At 50.3% G+C, this 21,617-nt stretch overlaps 1 protein-coding gene and 2 long non-coding RNA genes across 3 annotated transcripts; all 3 read right to left on the bottom strand.

Annotated features, from left to right (window-relative positions):
• Window positions 1-9,428: 9,428 nt before the first annotated feature.
• Window positions 9,429-13,774, bottom strand: LOC136939964 (collagen alpha-2(IV) chain-like). Its single transcript, XM_067232245.1, has 6 exons — window positions 13,641-13,774; window positions 13,390-13,540; window positions 12,890-13,171; window positions 11,411-12,752; window positions 9,875-10,060; window positions 9,429-9,802 (listed from the first exon to the last, which is right to left on the bottom strand). The coding sequence occupies exons 1-6, from the start codon at window positions 13,772-13,774 to the stop codon at window positions 9,429-9,431; spliced, it is 2,469 nt and encodes an 822-aa protein (XP_067088346.1).
• Window positions 13,775-14,346: 572 nt separating this feature from the next.
• Window positions 14,347-15,375, bottom strand: LOC136941235 (uncharacterized). The gene is made up of 6 exons (XR_010876463.1): window positions 15,324-15,375; window positions 15,120-15,239; window positions 14,924-15,042; window positions 14,688-14,838; window positions 14,471-14,589; window positions 14,347-14,395 (listed from the first exon to the last, which is right to left on the bottom strand). It is a non-coding gene; the product is annotated as an uncharacterized lncRNA (long non-coding RNA).
• A 3,497-nt stretch (window positions 15,376-18,872) lies between these two features.
• On the bottom strand, window positions 18,873-20,395 carry LOC136941176 (uncharacterized). Its single transcript, XR_010876450.1, has 3 exons — window positions 19,873-20,395; window positions 19,639-19,744; window positions 18,873-19,445 (listed from the first exon to the last, which is right to left on the bottom strand). It is a non-coding gene; the product is annotated as an uncharacterized lncRNA (long non-coding RNA).
• Window positions 20,396-21,617: the final 1,222 nt, after the last annotated feature.

Raw genomic sequence — 21,617 nt, 5'->3', positions numbered from 1 at the left:
CGTCTTGTGGGTGTTTTGCTGACTGTACAGCGGCTAACTCGAGATCGCAATAACCCATCCCACTGGTTTGACTATTTGCTGAGGGCTGACTACCTGAAGGCTCTAGAGTGCTTCCACTACGCTGTGTCCGAAGACCAGGCACACCTGCCCAGGTGAGCAGGCAGCAGAGTGGGGGCCTCTGGCTTCAGCAACGCTGCCACTGCTGCAAAGCTGGGAATGATCACCCATCTTGTATTGGCTAACAGTGTTTCCACCCTGCAGCTTGATGTGTGGGGTCCTAGCAGAGATGGGTGAGCGCCACAAGGAGGCAGAGACCTTCTTTGAGAGAGCCACGTGCGTCAACCCCACCAGTGTGGTGGCCTGGGGCCTCATGTATAAACGTTGCGTACGCACAAAAAGCTTGCGTACGCTGGTTTTCACGCACACAGTGTGATGTATAAAGATTTACTTGACGTGAGAATGTGTGGGCCGTCATGGAAACTTTTGAGCAGACGTGAGAAGGTGCGTACCGTCCGCAAAGTCTCGTCTGGCTCTGTAACATGGCGAATTCTAACTGAAAAGTGCGGAAACTCACCAAACATTACAAAATAAAGTTTCCACTACAGTTTCTGTCATACGTAGGCATAACGTTAGTTATTCAAAAAAAATATTTGGGTTACCTACGGTTATAAAAGTTTGATCATTAATGTGGATGATCACATCAAAATGCCAAAACCCAAAACGGGAAATGCTGTATAGCCTTCTGTTTAATCCGCCACCACTTAATAACTTCTGTTAAACTTGAAGGTGTCAAATGAACGACAAAATCACTCTGGAAATGCATGTCACGCTAACCCTATAGCTGCCATGCTGTTATTATGCGCCACCACTCATTTCTTCATTTAAAGTTTTACATCGGACCATTTGTTCTTAATTTCTGCCATGGTCCGGTTCTCTGAACCCACAGCATTTATGGCCCTATAATAATAATAATGATTTTATTTGTAATGCACTTTACATTTAGTTAAATCTCTGTGCTACAGGTTAAAAACAAGAAAGGGCGCAAATAGTGACAGTTTTCCACTCCGCCGACTTTCTTTTGTCGCTAATACATGATGACAGGCCGCCAAACAGGACACATTTTCTCGCCTCCACCTCTGTTGTCAGAACCTCGATCTCACAGTCACCGTATTTCTTCGAATAAACGCCACAGCGTTTAACGTTCATTTTTGGTGCAGCGTTTATTCGAGGGCGTCGTTTATTCGAAGAAATACGGTAATTCAGACAAAGAAATGACATCAGGAGTGCATTTATAGTTCATCTGCATATTCATTTATGGGAGGAGGCAAGGCGGGGTCAGTGGCTCGTTCACGTGCGGTCAATCTCACGTTGATTGTGATTTATAAAGGAAAGGTGCGGACCTGGCGTATGACCGGTTTGTGAATATTTCTGTGCGTAGGTACTTTTTGAATTTTGGCCATATGCCATCTTCTGGTATGAAAGCTGCGCAATCCTTTATACATGAGGCCCCTGGACTCTGGTGAGAGCACACATCTTCTGTGAGGGACACACAACTGTGTGGAGCATACACTTTTAAAAGGGGTAGCACTATTGTGTGAACAGTAAAACCATAACGATTGTTCATAGAACCATATGGTTCCAGGTACATACATTTACAATTATTCATTCGGCAGACGCTTTAATCCAAAGCGACTTCCAAGAGAGAGCTTTACAAAAGTGCATAGGTCACTGAGCATAACAACGAGATAGCCCAAAAAATATTTCAGGTAGACAAAACCATGAAGCATACATTGTGAAAACCAAATAAGTGCTAATGAGAAGAATCATTAGAGCATGCCGTTAAACAAGTTACAATTAAAGGGGTCATTGACTGTTTTGGGGGGTATTTCACACTTCCTTAAGGTTTCCAAATATGGTATGTAACATTGGTTGGGCTGAAAATGGCCCGGGTGCTGTTCTATGCCCCCTTGTGCTTCCTGTGAAATTGTCCCGGGAAAAAACGCTAGGTTTTCTCCTTTTATGGTATGCTCATAAATATATAGATGAGCTGCGCGCTGATTGGTTGGTTTTCAACGAGTGAAGCTGCGGAGTAGTGATGGAAGGTAGGATCATTTTACTGACTCGGTTCTTTGAATCTCGTTCAGTAAAATGAACTAAACTTAGGGAGTCAGGTGGCTGAGCGGTTAGGGAATCTGGCTAGTACTCGGCAGATGAACGAATCGTTCACCTCCCAACCGTGTGTTCGGATCAATGTTTCGTTCTTCTGCCAACCAAGTCTTCGGATCAATGATTCGTTCAACTAACCAACAAGAGTAACAAGTCCCTCAATAAGAGTCATTGTGTTGCTGGAGGAAACTAACATCAGGTCCAGCAGCGAGTTGCAATAGTCCAACTTGGAGAGGACAAGTGCTTGGACTAGCAGCTGGGTGGAGTGCTCAGACAGGTATCTCCTGATCTTCCGGATGTTGTAGAGGGTGAATCTACACGACCGGGAGACCGCAGAAATGTGGGCCGTGAGGGAGAGCTCGTCGTCCATGGTAACCCCAAGGTTCCTGGCAGAGGATGAAGGGGTAACCGTCGCAGATCCCAGGGTGATTTCCCATCCCCCCAACACTGTCACTCACGACCAGAAGTCAAGACTAAACCAATTCACCTTGGTGACCACAATCGTTTTGTGTTACATATTTTTATTAGCCATTTAGCCACACAATTAGCCACACAATAAAAAAATGTAAAAATGTGCAGGAACTTTAGGCCTATATTTATAATATTATGAATAAAATGTGCGTTATTTGGAAGAAAGTCGAGGTGCAACTGATTTTCAACTGATCTGTCCCCCTCCCCTTTTTTCACACAGCTTCTGTGCACGGCACCTTCTCAGCAAGCCAGGGGTGCCTGCAGCTGCCTGAAGGGGGCACCAATTTGCCAATTCCCCACACAGTCAAATGATAGAAAAGAGAAAACCGCTTCGCGGCGCAGAGATTTTTATTTATTTATTTTATGCTCATGCGCCCCCCACGTGACATGAAAAAATGCCGCCCGCAGATGGTGGAGGGGTTATGTAGTCGGACTGTTAATCAGAAGGTTGCTGGTTCGATACCCGGCCTGCAAAATTACGGTGTGTCCTTGGTCAAGGCAATTCACCCTACTTGCCTCGGGGAGAATGTCCCTGTACTTACTATAAGTCGTTCTGGATAAGAGAGTCTGCTAAATGACTAAATGTAAATGAGACGGGAGAGGAGGCCCCGACGATGACTCATCCTGGGGCTTCTCTGACTCAGACTCAGGTTATTATGTACAATCAATGTGTTTAATAGTGTTAACAATTGGCTAAGATTCTTGATACAATGGATATTAGTTTGACTAAAATACACGAGTAAGAGAGTAATTTGACTTACAGTGGTTTTTCTGTCTATTGTTAAAGAGGATCCTGAGACTAGCTTACAGTCATAGCTGGGAGAACATATTTTATCATGTGGTGGGGGGGGGGGCTTTGGCTTCTCTGAGTTTGTTTTCTCGTTTGAATATTCTAATTTTAGCGTAGTCATCATTCACGCCAGATCGACTTTTGAAATATATTTATTTCTCAAAATCACAAACCACATTTGACATCATATAAAAAAAAAAAAATGCTTTCAACTCATATCATTTTACATTCTCGTCCTGTCAGCAGGGGGTGCGGCAGCAGCTTCAGGACCCCTAGTTCCCCCGGCCATGGCCACAGGTCAACGTGGAGGGCCAGGTGAGTGGGATCGACGCCACTGTCACTGAGAAGGATGTCAGTACAGGTCCAGTTTCAGTATCACATAACCCTCCACACTCATCAATCTATGTGTGCAGATGTATGCAGACTCCAGAACCTACATAATCATCGAAATAGCTCTGGAGAATCCCTTGGTGCCCAAGAGACTGCCAATCCAATCACCATGCCAGCCACTACATGTCTTCCTACTTCCTCCTGCTGGTGGGCAGTAGTGACCAGTGCTGACTGCAGTTGTGTCGGGCCAGGTTCTGGAGCAGTACAAGCAGCTGTTTAGAGCAGATGAAGGTGAGAGATATGGGGATGTTTTTTCCCGCTCTTTTGGCTTTTCTAAGCCACCCTTAAAAAGCAGGGTTTATAGACTCTTAGGTTTAAATATAGATTCAATAATGAATTTTTTTTACGAAAGAAACATAGTGGGAGCTTTTCTTCCATTGTCTCTTACTGTTTGTGTGTCTGTGTGTTTCTCAGTACTCTGTGGAGAAGATCGTATGAGAGAACATGCTGAGGACTGAGGCCTTCACTGACCCTGAGCAGCTCCAGGCCTTCCTCAGCCAGCTGCATGTGTTCCTGGTGGATGAGATGCACGTGGCTCTCAACAAGACAAAACACACCTAGTCACCACCTTAGAAGTGTCTGGAGATGTGTCACAGAGACAGTAGCAAACCAGCCTTGTGCCGTGTCATGTTTGTAATCCATTGAGTTCTTTCTCTCTCAATGTTTTCCTTGCTCTCTTGTTTCCCCCTCTCCAGACCCTATCAGTGGGTGCCCATGAGAGCCAGCCTCACCCGCTGCTAGACTGTGCCCAGCTGGGGCACTTTGCCAGGGAGGCTCATTTGAGAGGAGACTACCAGCTGGCTTCTCAGTACTACCAGGAGGTGCACTACCACTGACCCTGGCATAAACACGCTGCCAACGCCCTCTTCAAACCTATTCTTCATAATACCACATGGGTTCATTCACCATTCTGTCCCTCAGTGAACCCACCGGTGTATCAGTGGGCATTTTCTGCCATTTTTCCTGACCTGAATGATGTCGTCTTCTGGGTGTTTTGCTGACTGTACAGCGGCTGACCCAAGAGCGCAATAACCCATCCCACTGGTTTGACTACGGGGGCCCAGATTATGGGGAAATGCTTGGTTTCCATTGTTTTGATTTATTTTGGAATCACGGAATAACCATATAACACAAATTTACATTTACATTTAGTCATTTAGCAGACGCTCTTATCCAGAGCGACTTACAGTAAGTACAGGGACATTCCCCCGAGGCAAGTAGGGTGAAGTGCCTCACCGCTCAGCCACCTGACTCCCCGGACAAATGGCATAAAGAGCCATTTACTCGTTTGTTTCATTGGCCGTATTATGCATACTGGCACTCGTGAAAAGGAGAGGGGGGGGGAGAGATGTGCAATGATCGGAGGTGTTACTATTTCCGAACACCAGGTGGCAGCAACGACTATCTTTTTTTTTGAGGGGACCCGGGGAAACCTGGCAGCCCGGGAAACTGAGGGGAGCCGGGGGACCCGGGAAACTGAGGGGACCCAGGGGAACCTGGCAGCCCGGGAAACTGAGGGGACCCTGGCAGACCGGGAACCTGAGGGGAGCCGGGGGAACCTGGCAGCCCGGGAAACTGAGGGGACCCTGGCAGACCGGGAAACTGAGGGGAGCCGGGGGAACCTGGCAGCTGTGGAAACTGAGGGGACCCGGGGGAACCCGGCAGCCCTGGAAACTGAGGGGACCCTGGCAGACTGGGAAACTGAGGGGAGCTGGGGGACCCTGGCAGACTGGGAAACTGAGGGGAGCTGGGGGAACCTGGCAGCCCTGGAAATTGAGGGTAGCCAGGGGAACCTGGCAGCCCGGGAAACTGAGGGGACCCTGGCAGACCGGGATACTGAGGGGAGCCGGGGGACCCGGGAAACTGAGGGGAGCCAGGGGACCCGGGAAACTGAGGGGAACCAGGGGAACCTGGCAGCTGTGGAAACTGAGGGGACCCGGGAAACTGAGAGGAGCCGGGGGAACCCGGCAGCCCGGGAAACTGAGGGGACCCGGAGGAAACCGGCAGCCCGGGAAACTGAGGGGACCCGGGGGAACCCGGCAGACCAGGAACCTGAGGGGAGCTGGGAAACTGAGGGGACCCGGGAAACTGAGAGGAGCCGGGGGAACCTGGCAGCTGTGGAAACTGAGGGGACCCGGGAAACTGAGAGGAGCCGGGGGAACCTGGCAGCTGTGGAAACTGAGGGGACCCTGGCAGACCGGGAAACTGAGGGGAGCTGGGAAACTGAGGAGAGCCGGGGGAACCTGGCAGCCCTGGAAATTGAGGGTAGCCGGGGGAACCTGGCAGCTGTGGAAACTGAGAGGACCCGGGGGAACCTGGCAGCCCGGGAAACTGAGGGGACCCTGGCAGACTGGGAAACTGAGGGGAGCTGGGGGACCCTGGAAGCCCTGGAAATTGAGGGTAGCCAGGGGAACCTGGCAGACCAGGAACCTGAGGGGAGCCGGGGGACCAGGGAAACTGAGGGGACCCGGGGGAACCTGGCAGCCCGGGAAACTGAGGGGACCCAGGGGAACCTGGCAGCCCGGGAAACTGAGGGGACCCTGGCTGTTCTGGAAATTGAGGGGAGCCTGGGAAAGGGGGGTTAGGAAGATCTGGTGTCTGGGGGCCAGTGGGTGCAGCTATTGTAATGGCAGTCATTGGGAATGGTCCAGGGAAGTCAGGAAACTGACTGGAGAGGCTGGTGTATCAAAAATACAAGTAGTTTATTTATTACAAGATTAACAACAAATAGCAAACATGAAACAAACATCACTATGGGACCATGGGTAAACTCCGTCCTTGAATGCAGGCCGGCAAATTATGTAAGGATACCTATAGAAAAAGGATACAGACTCAGAATGTGTAATACCAGCACACGGTGAAATATGTACAATTGTGGTGATACACACATATAAACTAAAAGTATCACAGCAAACAGTAAACAGCACTCCAGTGCCCAAGCGCAGCAAACTATGTGAGTGTGGAAACACGTCTGCCCTACACTCAGAGACAAGCCCAGGAGAATATACTATTGCATCTACACATGGCCCAAAAAGGTATAACAAAATCAAACTGATTGATGGCACACGGGTAGGATCAAAAACAGTGGCTAGGACAAGGTAGCCTGGGCCTCCGTTCTATTTCAATTCTCAGAGCCCACAAGTCCTGCTCTCTGTATGTCACTTCTTCACACCAAGTAATTTGATTGTGGAAAACTTCCTCCACCAATCCTTTCTCCCCAGTCACAACGTGGTATTCTGGACACTGATACCTGAAGCATCAGTAAGATCAAATGAATTATTGAATACATAAAAAATTAAGATAGTACATGGAATGTATTCCCCAATTATTATTTGTATTCTCTGGGTGGCATACATTTTTTCTATAATTTTGATAGAGAAAAAATCCCAATTAAACTGGCAAACTTGCATAAGCAGGCACTGCTGGCTTGGGAATTAGCTTATAACCACAACTTTTCACCTCATCAATATTTTGTATGGAATAATAGAGATATCTTGTATGAAAAAAAGTCAATCAAACATGGTTGAACTAAGGAATACTCACTGCTTCTTAATTTCTTAATGAACATGTCAGCTGTTATCATTCTCAGAATTCTTACAAGTGTCAGATTCCTGTGAAACCAAAGGATTATGCAATTATCTTTGATAATTGTCAATAATCTCAAGTAAAATGGTTTAATTGCTGCGATTTTCTGGATATCCACTTGTTGATATAGACTTACAAGCCCCCACTTGCAGTGATACAATATTTATTGGTGATATTACCATCGTCAAAGATAAATGCAGTAATAGATATATTAGAAACTTACTAAAGAAGAATTATATGCTGTGTTCTACTATATTTTGGTCATCTAAATTTGAAGACATTAAGTGGAGAGACGTATGGATAATGCCATTAAAAAAAAATAAACAATTAAGTTAGGGAGTTTTCATTTAAAATATTGCACATAATTTATCCTGTCGAGGGTGTTATTTGAACGTTTCAACTTGGATATGGAAAACTCTTGTGACTTTTGTGGGGGGTTTTTTACGGAACAGAAATTCCTTTTTAGCTCAGACCATGCGCCTTCCAACCAACAGGAGTCAAGGGGGAGTCAGATACACCCTCCCCCTTATATATACTTCCTGTTACTGCTGGGTCCTAGTGCTAAACCGTTACACTAATGCCAGGGTCAGTAGCCCGAGTTATGGAGGAAGGTTTTCTCAAAAAGTCCCAATAATATTCATGAACTCAACGACTGATTAGTGGTGCTGTGTCTTGGTCAACTCTTTAATGGGGTGGAGGGCTGTTGAAGACATGACTACAAACAAACTGTGAAAAGGGATATGGCTTTGTTTAAAGCTTTATAGTCATTCTTAGGTTTCAAGGTTGGGAGTCAGTTGGCTGAGCGGTGAGGGAGTCGGGCTAGTAATCCAAAGGTTGCCAGTTCGATTCCCGGTCATGCCAACTGACGTTGTGTCCTTGGGCAAGGCACTTCACCCTACTTGCCTCGGGGGAATGTCCCTGTACTTACTGTAAGTCGCTCTGGATAAGAGCGTCTGCTAAATGACTAAATGTAAATGTAAGGTATCAAGGCAAATACAGCATATTATATGAGGGTTCAGTATAGTTCAATATGTTGACAAAATTGACCTTTTTAATCTCGTATGTCCTGAAATATGTAAGGATGCATATGCCATCATGCAGTGATGTGACCGTTTTGATGGGAGGTTCTCAAACTGCATTCATGTAAACTATTTTGACTCATGGTTAATGTAGCAGGGAAGTAGTGTCACAACTTTAATTTCCTTCAGGATCAATAAAGTGAATTAATATAATGCTCTACATGAACATTGAAATACAATTTCATTCTGTATTTAATGATTTGCCATTCAACATGAAAAATTATACATTTTACTTTAGGATTAAGTATTGTGGTTACTGTTAATATAAGGCTTACTCCAACAAAAACATGCAACCAAAAAGGTATGCAAGACTTCAGACAAATCTGAACTGTCCTTTTTCTACAGTTAGTTCCAAATCATTTGGAGGCTGCAAGAAGTGCTAAAGTTATGAGCCTTGTGACATTGCTTTTACACAAATTCTGAGCTCCATTTATTAGACAACAACCATGTTTGCATACCAAAGGACCATGGGGTGAAGAACCGCAAAGCTGCCGTTGCTTATACCTGGTAAAACACCTCTTCCAGTAAAGATTAAGCATACAAGGTGGAAGCAGGCCTACGCAATTATACAGTAACATTTGCCATTTTTCTATGGTTTGTCTACGGAAACCCAATTCAATATTGTCCAGAAAGTCAAATCGCGGTGCTTAACACTACCCTGGAAACTCAACTACTGGTCCAATCCAGAGTGAGAAGGTCCTTTTACCAATTGAGCTGTGAATTTAAATTAAGGACTCATGACAAATCAAGCTGGCAGAACTGCATGTCAAACACCCAACAAGTGTAAAACAATGTTTGGATAAAAGTGTGATCACCAACAAGCCATATACAATTGCATCCAGCAAAAATAAAGTTTGCAAACCAGTAAATCAGTGTAAAGGTGAGAATTTATTAAAAGTTGAAGTCAAGTTGCACAATTACGTCAGTAAGAATTGTTGAGTCACTTGCTACGAGTTCTCGGGAGCAGGTGGAGGGAGTGCATCCCTACTGCGAGACCCAAAGCCAGGAATCCTTCTTTGGTCCTCCACACTAACAGTGGAAGACTTGGAGGTACCTGCTGTAGCCGGTGTAACACTCGACTGAAGGGAAGCATCGTCCTTGAACATTATGTCGTACACTGGCTGGACCATCTGCTTACCCCTCTTTCCTTTAAGTCTGAAAAGGGCAGCGTTAACGCAGGGTGGCCGGGGAAGCTGAAGGGACCCGGGAAACTGAGAGGACCCGGGGTAACCTGGCAGCTGTGGAAACTGAAGGGAGCCGGGGGAACCTGGCAGCTGTGGAAACTGAGGGGACCCGGGAAACTGAGGGGACCCGGGGGACCCTGGCAGCCCGGGAACCTGAGGGGAGCCGGGGGAACCTGGCAGGCCGGGAAACTGAGGGGAGCCGGGGGAACCTGGCAGGCCGGGAAACTGAGGGGAGCCGGGGGAACCTGGCAGCCCTGGAAACTGAGGGGAGCCTGGGAAAGGGGGGTAAGGAAGGTCTGGTGTCTGGGGGCCAGCTATTGTAGTGGCAGTCATTGGGAATGGTCCAGGGAACTCAGGGTATGGAGTCAGCTCTACTGACTCAGAATCTGAAGACCCTGGGGGCACGGGAAACTGAGGGGACCCGGGGAAACCTGGCAGCCCGGGAAACTGAGGGGAGCCGGGGGACCCGGGAAACTGAGGGGAGCCGGGGGAACCTGGCAGCTGTGGAAACTGAGGGGACCCGGGGGAACCCGGCAGCCGTGGAAACTGAGGGGACCCGGGGGAACCCGGCAGCCCTGGAAACTGAGGGGACCCTGGCAGACTAGGAAACTGAGGGGAGCTGGGGGACCCTGGCAGCCCTGGAAATTGAGGGTAGCCGGGGGAACCCGGCAGCCCTGGAAATTGAGGGTAGCCGGGGGAACCCGGCAGCCCTGGAAATTGAGGGTAGCCGGGGGAACCCGGCAGCCCGGGAAACTGAGGGGAGCCGGGGGAACCCGGCAGCCGTGGAAACTGAGGGGAGCCGGGGGAACCCGGCAGCCGTGGAAACTGAGGGGACCCGGGGGAACCCGGCAGCCGTGGAAACTGAGGGGACCCGGGGGAACCCGGCAGCCCTGGAAACTGAGGGGACCCGGGGGAACCCGGCAGCCCTGGAAACTGAGGGGACCCGGGGGAACCCGGCAGCCCTGGAAACTGAGGGGACCCGGGGGAACCCGGCAGCCCTGGAAACTGAGGGGACCCGGGGGAACCCGGCAGCCCTGGAAACTGAGGGGACCCGGGGGAACCCGGCAGCCCTGGAAACTGAGGGGACCCGGGGGAACCCGGCAGCCCTGGAAACTGAGGGGACCCGGGGGAACCCGGCAGCCCTGGAAACTGAGGGGACCCGGGGGAACCCGGCAGCCCTGGAAACTGAGGGGACCCGGGGGAACCCGGCAGCCCTGGAAACTGAGGGGACCCGGGGGAACCCGGCAGCCCTGGAAACTGAGGGGACCCGGGGGAACCCGGCAGCCCTGGAAACTGAGGGGACCCGGGGGAACCCGGCAGCCCTGGAAACTGAGGGGACCCGGGGGAACCCGGCAGCCCTGGAAACTGAGGGGACCCGGGGGAACCCGGCAGCCCTGGAAACTGAGGGGACCCGGGGGAACCCGGCAGCCCTGGAAACTGAGGGGACCCGGGGGAACCCGGCAGCCCTGGAAACTGAGGGGACCCGGGGGAACCCGGCAGCCCTGGAAACTGAGGGGACCCGGGGGAACCCGGCAGCCCTGGAAACTGAGGGGACCCGGGGGAACCCGGCAGCCCTGGAAACTGAGGGGACCCGGGGGAACCCGGCAGCCCTGGAAACTGAGGGGACCCGGGGGAACCCGGCAGCCCTGGAAACTGAGGGGACCCGGGGGAACCCGGCAGCCCGGGAAACTGAGGGGACCCGGGGGAACCCGGCAGCCCGGGAAACTGAGGGGACCCGGGGGAACCCGGCAGCCCGGGAAACTGAGGGGACCCGGGGGAACCCGGCAGCCCGGGAAACTGAGGGGACCCGGAGGAAACCGGCAGCCCGGGAAACTGAGGGGACCCGGGGGAACCCGGCAGACCAGGAACCTGAGGGGAGCTGGGAAACTGAGGGGAGCTGGGAAACTGAGGGGAGCCAGGGGAACCTGGCAGACCAGGAACCTGAGGGGAGCCTGGGAAAGGGGGGTAAGGAAGGTCTGGTGTCTGGGGGCCAGTGGGTGCAGCTATTGTAGTGGCAGTCATTGGGAATGGTCCAGGGAAGTCAGGGTATGGAGTCAGCTCTACTGACTCAGAATCTGAAGACCCTGAGGGCTTGGGAAACTGAGGGGACCCGGGGAAACCTGGCAGCCCGGGAAACTGAGGGGAGCCTGGCAGACCGGGAAACTGAGCGGAGCCGGGGGAACCTGGCAGCTGTGGAAACTGAGGGGACCCGGGAAACTGAGAGGAGCCGGGGGAACCTGGCAGCTGTGGAAACTGAGGGGACCCGGGAAACTGAGAGGAGCCGGGGGAACCTGGCAGACCGGGAAACTGAGGGGAGCTGGGAAACTGAGGAGAGCGGGGGGAACCTGGCAGCCCTGGAAATTGAGGGTAGCCGGGGGAACCTGGCAGCCCGGGAAACTGAGGGGACCCGGGGGAACCCGGCAGCCCTGGAAACTGAGGGGACCCTGGCAGACCCGGAAACTGAGGGGAGCCGGGGGAACCCGGCAGCTGTTGAAACTGAAGGGAGCCGGGGGACCCTGGCAGACCAGGAACCTGAGGGGACCCGGGGGAACCTGGCAGCCCGGGAAACTGAGGGGACCCAGGGGAACCTGGCAGCCCGGGAAACTGAGGGGACCCTGGCAGCCCGGGAAACTGAGGGGACCCAGGGGAACCTGGCAGCCCGGGAAACTGAGGGGACCCTGGCTGTTCTGGAAATTGAGGGGAGCCTGGGAAAGGGGGGTTAGGAAGATCTGGTGTCTGGGGGCCAGTGGGTGCAGCTATTGTAGTGGCAGTCATTGGGAATGGTCCAGGGAAGTCAGGGTATGGAGTCAGCTCTACTGACTCAGAATCTGAAGACCCTGGGGGCCTGGGAAACTGAGGGGACCCGGGGAAACCTGGCAGCCCGGGAAACTGAGGGGAGCCGGGGGAACCTGGCAGCTGTGGAAACTGAGGGGACCCTGGCAGACCGGGAAACTGAAGAGAGCTGGGGGAACCTGGCAGCCCTGGAAATTGAGGGTAGCCGGGGGGACCTGGCAGCCTGGGAAACTGAGGGGACCCTGGCAGACCGGGATACTGAGGGGAGCCGGGGGAACCCGGCAGCCCGGGAAACTGAGGGGACCCGGGGGAACCCGGCAGCCCGGGAAACTGAGGGGACCCGGGGGAACCCGGCAGCCCGGGAAACTGAGGGGACCCGGGGGAATCCGGCAGCCCGGGAAACTGAGGGGACCCGGGGGAACCCGGCAGACCAGGAACCTGAGGGGAGCTGGGAAACTGAGGGGAGCTGGGAAAGGGGGGTAAGGATGGTCTGGTGTCTGGGGGCCAGTGGGTGCAGCTATTGTAGTGGCAGTCATTGGGAATGGTCCAGGGAAGTCAGGGTATGGAGTCAGCTCTACTGACTCAGAATCTGAAGACCCTGAGGGCTTGGGAAACTGAGGGGACCCGGGGAAACCTGGCAGCCCGGGAAACTGAGGGGAGCCTGGCAGACCGGGAAACTGAGCGGAGCCGGGGGAACCTGGCAGCTGTGGAAACTGAGGGGACCCGGGAAACTGAGAGGAGCCGGGGGAACCTGGCAGCTGTGGAAACTGAGGGGACCCGGGAAACTGAGAGGAGCCGGGGGAACCTGGCAGACCGGGAAACTGAGGGGAGCAGGGAAACTGAGGAGAGCCGGGGGAACCTGGCAGCCCTGGAAATTGAGGGTAGCCGGGGGAACCTGGCAGCCCGGGAAACTGAGGGGACCCGGGGGAACCCGGCAGCCCTGGAAACTGAGGGGACCCTGGCAGACCCGGAAACTGAGGGGAGCCGGGGGAACCCGGCAGCTGTTGAAACTGAAGGGAGCCGGGGGACCCTGGCAGACCAGGAACCTGAGGGGACCCGGGGGAACCTGGCAGCCCGGGAAACTGAGGGGACCCAGGGGAACCTGGCAGCCCGGGAAACTGAGGGGACCCTGGCAGCCCGGGAAACTGAGGGGACCCTGGCAGCCCGGGAAACTGAGGGGACCCAGGGGAACCTGGCAGCCCGGAAAACTGAGGGGACCCTGGCTGTTCTGGAAATTGAGGGGAGCCTGGGAAAGGGGGGTTAGGAAGATCTGGTGTCTGGGGGCCAGTGGGTGCAGCTATTGTAGTGGCAGTCATTGGGAATGGTCCAGGGAAGTCAGGGTATGGAGTCAGCTCTACTGACTCAGAATCTGAAGACCCTGGCAGCCCGGGAAACTGAGGGGAGCCGGGGGAACCTGGCAGCTGTGGAAACTGAGGGGACCCTGGCAGACCGGGAAACTGAAGAGAGCTGGGGGAACCTGGCAGCCCTGGAAATTGAGGGTAGCCGGGGGGACCTGGCAGCCTGGGAAACTGAGGGGACCCTGGCAGACCCGGAAACTGAGGGGAGCCTGGGAAAGGGGGGTAAGGAAGGTCTGGTGTCTGGGGGCCAGTGGGTGCAGCTATTGTAGTGGCAGTCATTGGGAATGGTCCAGGGAACTCAGGGTGTGGAGGAAGCTCTACTGACTCAGAATCTGAATACCCTGGGAGCCCGGGAAACTGAGGGGAACCGGTGGAACCTGGCAGGCCGGGAAACTGAGGGTAGCCGGGGACCCCGGGTAACTGAGGGGAGCTGGGGGAACCTGGCAGCCCAGGAAACTGAGGGTAAGGCAGAATGTCTGGTGTCAGGGGATCAGTTGTTTCCGGAGCACCAGGTGGAGATATGCAGGATACTGCAAACCGTTGGCCATTCATCAGCAGGACAAGAACATAGACCTCATCCTGTAAACACAAAAGCATTAGTGGAAGACCCAAATATACCGTACACATATTTGTGATCAGAAGTTGGCACTAAACCTCCATCTTGACGCAGGGTTCTTTGTAAGGAGCCCTGATCATCAATCTGCTAGAATGCGATGCCACAGTAAATCCACAAAGTTGTCTAGATGACAGCAGGGGCTCCCATACGTTTGAGACTAAATTTAAGAGTTAACCATTAGTCATTTAGCAAATGGTTGTTGAAATACAGTACATGAACTTTGATTCCAAAAAATGAGCAACTGCTGAAATGTACCTTTTACAGAGAGTGCATCTGCTTCAATATTACCCATATTCAACACCATGCCTTTTCGGAGACAGGAGACTGACAGGCGAGGAGGTGCAAGAGGACAAGACATTGTCATGGATTCCCCCCACAGCTTTAGATGCAGTACATGATCACCACCCTGTTGGAAGAGTAGGCCACTTCTCAAATTCAACCAAATAAAGAGAGGGGTGTGTTTAGTCTGCCATTCCTTCATTAAGAATTACCTGCTCAGTAACATGGCAGCCTTGGTATGGAGCTACAAAAAGCACATCTCTGCGTGACCTTCTCACAGTGAATCCACACTGAGAAGGCATCCGAGTCACAGGAATGAGAGTCCCATCACCTGCAGAAAGCAGATTCTCAGATCAAACTACTCGCCGTTTTCACCGGAACACCACAGAAATGCATCATCGATCTCACCATTGTCAACCAGAAAATGGGGAGTCTTCCCTCCCTTGACCCGCAAGGTCATAGCATCATCAGCGCACTGCACCGAAGGTCCCATGCGATTTAGTTTAGCGTTCATCAACAGGTGCCGAGCTAAAACAGTAGGGATTAAGTTACTATACTGGAGGAACCGCTAAACACACGTTTGCCAACTTGAGGGATATTGTGTATACTCACAAGCCATGCCTCTGGTTTGGTTAGCCTCCCGACCATCTGAATCAAAGGCAAGAGAGCCGTTTCTAGTTATGACGCCAGTCGGAGTGGACTCTTTCGCGTCACGAAGAAAGTCTCTTTTAAATTTGGTCCCAAATGCCGTCGGATCGGTCTCTTCATTTGTTAACCTAAATGTGCTCCCATCTCTAATACTTCCATAGGAAACTGCTACTAAAGAGGTCAAAGTCCTCAGTACTAAGATGCAAAACTGAGCATTATTCCACGGCACCATGTTGAACAGCCTCTCAATGCCGCCCTACCAACATAATATCAATACACATTTCACACAGCTTTAAGATGCTCTCTCAAATTGGACGACCAATCCAATTTGAGGTGGGCAAGCCTTCGTTCCAACGCACCTGAAGTGCAGTTGGATCATCGTTAGACGTGAAGTGACTTTGTCAGTGATTGTTGCGAGTACAGGGGTTTGTACACGTGGATCCTACCAATTGGCAATTTGTTTGGTCAATTTAGTGCTGATGAGCTCATGCCAATCCGACTCGGAAATTGTATAATTATTACTTTCAACATCCAATTATTTCGTTATGTCTGTTTTTGAACTCACCGTTTGCTTCTGAAATATTTATGATAGCATTTTACAAGATTTCATTACGATGCTCACGGCGTTGTACAGATTGCTTTCAGGGTCCGTGTAGGCCTACCTGGTGGGTCCGTGTACCTTGTGGCCATTGGTTTTTCTAATTTGCAACCTGTGTTGTCAAACGCAAAATAGGGCCGTAATATCGTTTTGTCACTTTAGTAAATCGAACACACATTTAAGTATAACGGCTTGTTTTGGTTGTTTCGTTTTTTTTTTCTTTTTATGAAATAACCATATAACACAAATGGTATAACGAGCCATTAATCGTTGTTTTGATTATTCCATATCCTTTATGCTGATATCTGCAAAAGATGAAAAATAGGCATGGAGGCGACTGCAACAATTACCCCTAAGATACTCCCTTCTCTCTACTATCTCACTTGCATGTGCAGATGCTATCATCTGTGCAACGTTTCCCTGTCGGGTAGTTGCCTGGTAGCTTTGCCATGCAACAACACTGTCCCTATGTGTCTGTGCCATCTCGTGCTTGCCAAAGATAAACAATGCTTTCTTCAAGTTATTGCAACCACTACTGACCAAAGCATCATGTTTGATGTTTTTGCCATACAATCTACATGGAAAGCAGAAAGTTGCATTATGGTTGACCGAATATTCCAACCAACTGTGCTTCTCAAACCAGCTTTGGTGAAATGACCTGTTCTGAGCACCAAAGCTGTCCTGTGGGTAGCTCTTCAGCTTAACCTGTCTGGGCCCTGTGTCTTTTTCACTTAAATCATTAGTTGCTGCAGCTGCTTGGTCTGTCTCTTCCTCTCTCTGACTTGAACAGCTTCCTTTTTCTGCCTCAGCCTCTCCTTCTGCATGACCCTTTAAGATAAGTTCAAACATTGAAACATTAACTGATCGAAATCCAGAAGCCGATTTTATGACTTGACATACAAATATAATGTAATAATCTAGTTTAGGCTATGCCTTGGAGTAGCCTAGGCCTGACAACAAATGCCTATACATTTCTACCACAGTAGAAGAAAATAAAAAAACTCCACTCGTCCTTCTAGACCTGTAGACCACTAACATCCATCACACCGGCTCCTTCAGCCCTGTCAACCTCCTGCTTCTCTCTCTCATCTGACTGGGCGAAGCTGCCACCTCTCCTAAAGAATGTTCTTCCATCTGGTCAATGAATTGGATGATATACCGGTACAATAGCGTTATGAGGGACACTATGACATTTAGTTTTCACTAGCATTAAAGATCCTGTAAAGTGGAATTAAAAACAAGTTTCAAGTTCACCACACCACCGAATAATGTGTTATTAACTACCCATCCAAATTCGAATGAAAAAAAACACAGAAGTATGTTAAATTAGGCTTTGAAATCGTAAGAAAATTAGCAGTCTTCTCTGTTCGAGACTGGGGGGGCGTGTCGCCTGAAGGAGCTGAAGCTCGGCCCCCTCGCTGGAAGGCACCGCCTCTCTCAAGTAAGCACCTACGACCCAGATAATGGACGCTACGTCAAGCCAAACAAAACAGTATAGAATTAGAATGTATTTGTGTGATTCAATGAGTGAAACATACAGATGCATATATATGAAATATTCCCCTGAGCTGTAACACAGGAGTAAACATTTACAGTAGAGACAGCAGACAGTGAGCTCTCCAACTACTTCTAGCACATTAGCTACCATTTCACCAAAATACCATCATTCTACACCGAGTAGTCTAATATCAAGTTAGCGGTTTGTATTAATTATAGCAGAGATACCTCTGGAAAAGTTATCTAGTATAATTATAACTAGAGAGGGTACAATTTCTGGGGAAATTGTGGGGTGTGCTTGTGTCGGTTGCAGATGGGTCTGGGTTTTTTTACTGACATTTTACAACTGATATAACTGTAGATTTTATATAAAAATGCATACTTATTATTTATGAACATTTGCATAGATTTAAAAGCATACATCATTTACAATTAGCAGCCTCACATAGTTGAAAAGTTCCATCAGAACGAAGAAATTGGGCAATCCTGTTTAATAATGGCCCTAACCTCTATGACTTACCCGTCCCTTAAGTTTTCCGCTTGTAGTGATATTTTCATGCATGTAGCCTGCTCATATTGCATTCATTCCTTAATAAAGAACCCCCTTTGAACCAAGCTGATTCTAACAACGCTGTATCTCAGATGGATTCACAACTTAAACAGTATCATCTGCTAACGGAAAATATGCCCTCCAAAACGTAAATAATTATTCTTGACATGTATTTAGGGGAAAATGGCTAATTAAAAACAACATTACTGTAAGTGTTCATTGTCAGTAAGATTAGAACGCAAAATGCAACAATTTGGTCGCAGTCTAGAGCACTGCGAAAAGTCAGCTGTGCTCTGTTTTTCTCCTACATTCAGACCTGGCCCCGGTAAATTGTAGGCCTACTATGAGCTAGCTAAATACTAGACTACTGCTGTGTGGGAATCGCAGGAGCTAACCAGTCGAAGGGCGTACAAAAATACAGTGTTGCTATCACAGCCTGGAAACATAACTAGCTACATGTTTGGCACCTACATTGTATTGGTCCTAAGCTGTGCAACGATTGTGTACAGCGACGCACCACACAAGCTTGAGTTTAAAAACATTGCCAAAGGCAAGCACACCTAACTATTCTGAAATAACTCAAGTAGCATTCTCAAAATACATAGGTCATGTGTGTGTAAAATCATGAATAAATGTGTGTAAAATCAGTAGAAAAGCTAGTGTTTAAGGTAACTTTTACACTGATGTAAAGTGTCTGTGTACAATTACTTTAACACATGTTAATCAGCCTCTCTATGTGGCTGCAGTCCTGACATGGTGATGTCACAACCTTGTACACAAACAGCTCAACAATTACAAAGGAGATATAAACTAAATGCCAGTAGTTTTTATTGGAATTCTGAACTACAAAATAGAGCATATCCCCCCCCAAATCAAATCAAAATGTATTTGTATAGCCCTTTTTACAAGCAATGTCAGAAACTCCAGATATGGTTGGTGAAAGAGAGGTGCAGAACTTAGCATTCTCATACAGCAGGGAAGTGTCAATGGGTGTTGAATCACCAACATCCAGTGTTCAACTTGGGTCAGTTGGTAAATTTCAGTATACTCAGAGGTAGCCACAGGGCTGGGGATGTGATCGGTGCTGCATCACAGGCCGGGGGGTGAGGAAAGGGACCGGGAACTCGCTGTCGTCTGTCATGGAGTCTGGTTTCCGGTTGGCAACTAGATCCAGCTTTGGCAGACTGTCACAGATCGACGTCCACTGGCGACCAGGTCCAGCATTGGCAGACCCACGACCAGGCAAATGCTGACTCTCTCTCTGCCGCTGCAGCCAGTTGAGTGAGCAGGTGGCCCCCTCTACTGGTGAATGTCCTTCATGCAGGCAAGCAGAAAGCCCTGGAGAGAGCTACAGAGATCCCCCGGGACAAAGCTTTGATGGACTTTGTCTTTTTCTTCTTCTCCTCTCCTCCGGCAACGGAGGACTCACCAAGGTCTGGACCTGGACAGGAAAAACCATCACACAACAGGATATGACATCACACGGAACTTCAGCACTATGACCTCTCACTTAAAAAAAAGTGTGTGTGTGTGCGCGTGTCTGTGTGTGTGTGCACATTCATGTGTGTGAACTGGTGGGAGGGCCAACTAAAGTGGGAAATCCTAAATGAGCCAATGTGCAGTCAGGATCTTACGTTCAGAGCTGAGGGGAGACACTTTGTTGGTCTTAAATATCCTGCTTCTCTTTCTGCCCTTGGCAGCCGCGGTCTGTCGATCCTTGATGGACGTCCTCTCTTTCTTCTGGGTTTGGAAGTGAGAGTAAAGACACACAGAACCATTGAGATTGTCACATGTCGTCCCTTCTTATCGCTGACTCAGCACAGGTCAGTTCTACCTAGTGCCAGTGTGTGGTGTTGTTTTCAGCTTACCAGTGTGAACCATCTCTGGAGGATGGGGGGGGGTCGGTCTTTCCGAGCGGCCCCAAATGATCTCCCTCTGGGCTGGGGGCCCGAGCCATGGAGTCCCTGGAGGTGGAGGAGCTGGAGGAGGAGTAGAAGGATGAAGAAGAGGATTGGGTCCCACTGGCCTTTTCCAAGCCAGCAAACTCCATCTCAAGTCCTTCATCCAAGCTTGTGTTTGTGATGAAGTAGCTGTAAATTCCACCGGCCTTTTCCAAGCCAGCAGACTCCATCTCAAGTCCTTCATGGTCATCATAACCATCCCGCGTTCCTGCGTCACGGTGATGATGACCAGCAGGATCATCAGAATCCTCCTCGTCCAGGTCTGGGTTTGGGCATCCATCTTGACCCTGGTCCCAGTCCCAGTCCTTGTCCCAGTCATGGTCCACAGTCATGTCCTCCTCCTCCTTAGAGGAGTCCTGGCCCTCAGTCAAGTCCACATCCACCCTGAGCAGTTTGGAAAACATGGCCCCAAGATGGTGCATTAGTTTGGGCACCAAGTCGTTCTGGCAGGAGTAGTGGGTTTCTGGGAAACCCAAGATTTTGTCCAGGAAGTCCAAGAAAATGTTCTGTAGAGAAGAGGAGTGCACAAAGGTCGAGGCGCCATACAAACACTGTGGGAATCTTGAATGAGAGAGAAAGTGTGTGAGAGAGAGAGAGAGAGAGAGGGGGGGTGGGGAGAGAGAGGGGGGGGGGGAGGGTGGAGAGAGAGATAAGGAGAGCACACCTTCAGTTTCTTCAGGTATGTTTTCCTGGGGCTCCCTCTGTGTCCTGGGGGAGGAAGGCTTCCACCAGGGCATATAGCTGGAGCATGAAGCAATCTGGACCCTGGGGATGGGGAGGAGGGGGTGGGGGAGGGAGAGGAGGGGAGGGGGGAGGGAGAGAGCAAGAGAAGGAGGGGGGCTGGGTCAAACACCAAAACTGTGACTGACTGATCAGTCAACCACTTGTAAAATTTGGCTCGCATCGTGGAGTAGATGAAAATAACTTCCGTGGCTATCTAGACATGGTGAGGTCACTGCACCCCTGTGATGCAGGACTGGGGAGGCAGGGCACTTACTTTGAAACACGACTGGCGATAGCCAAACACGATCAGGCGCAGCAGAACCAGCTCAATCACCACATCTATGATGCTCAAGTGAGGAATCTGAAAATAGTTCCCACAAGTTATTAGCTAGCTCTTAGACTCTCACATCTCTGATTCTGATCAAGTTAGATGAGAGGAGATGTGAGGTGTCCAGGTCATTAAACTGTCCATATTGCCTGGACTTCGAGGCAAATTTGTGCTTGACAAACAATGTCAGTCAGACAAGTTTGCTGCCACAGACAAGTGTCTCGCACCTTCTAGACTTTGTAATGTCACAGACCCCATGCCCAAATGTAAACATTGAGACTGCCTTGCTCAATAAAGATGTTGTGAGCTTGGCACATTTTTATGAGCATGAACTGACCATAAGGGGGGCTGAGGTCAGAAAGGGAAAAATATTTCCTCCTCTCTTCCTCCTTTCCTGCCCTCCTCTCCCCCACCATCCATCATCTCCTTTACCTCCTCTCCTCTCCCCTCCCTTGCCTCCCCTTCCCCCCCTCGTCCCCCTCTCCTCACCGACTCCACTGCCAGCTCCTGCATGATGGAGTCTAGGTGGGCGTGGTCTGAGGCGTACTCCCTCAGCCTGGTGTATTGCTGAAACAGCTGCTCTTCATCCTGGAGAACACAG

This window comes from Osmerus mordax, chromosome 3, assembly GCF_038355195.1.
Source record: "Osmerus mordax isolate fOsmMor3 chromosome 3, fOsmMor3.pri, whole genome shotgun sequence".
NCBI lineage: Eukaryota > Metazoa > Chordata > Actinopteri > Osmeriformes > Osmeridae > Osmerus > Osmerus mordax.
Note: the sequence above shows the minus strand (reverse complement) of the source record. Positions and strands in the feature narration are given on the sequence as shown.

Excerpts from the sequence above, each read along its gene's own strand:
- LOC136939964 (XM_067232245.1), bottom strand. The coding sequence starts at position 13,774 with ATGACTGCCACTACAATAGCTGCACCCACTGGCCCCCAGACACCAGAT. Across the intron at positions 13,172-13,389 it reads TCAGTTTCCAGGGCTGCCGG|TTTCCACAGCTGCCAGGTTC; the intron begins GTTCCCCCGGGT and ends GGGTCCCCTCAG. Across the intron at positions 10,061-11,410 it reads TCAGTTTCCCGGGCTGCCGG|GGTCTTCAGATTCTGAGTCA; the intron begins GTTCCCCCGGGT and ends CCGTGCCCCCAG.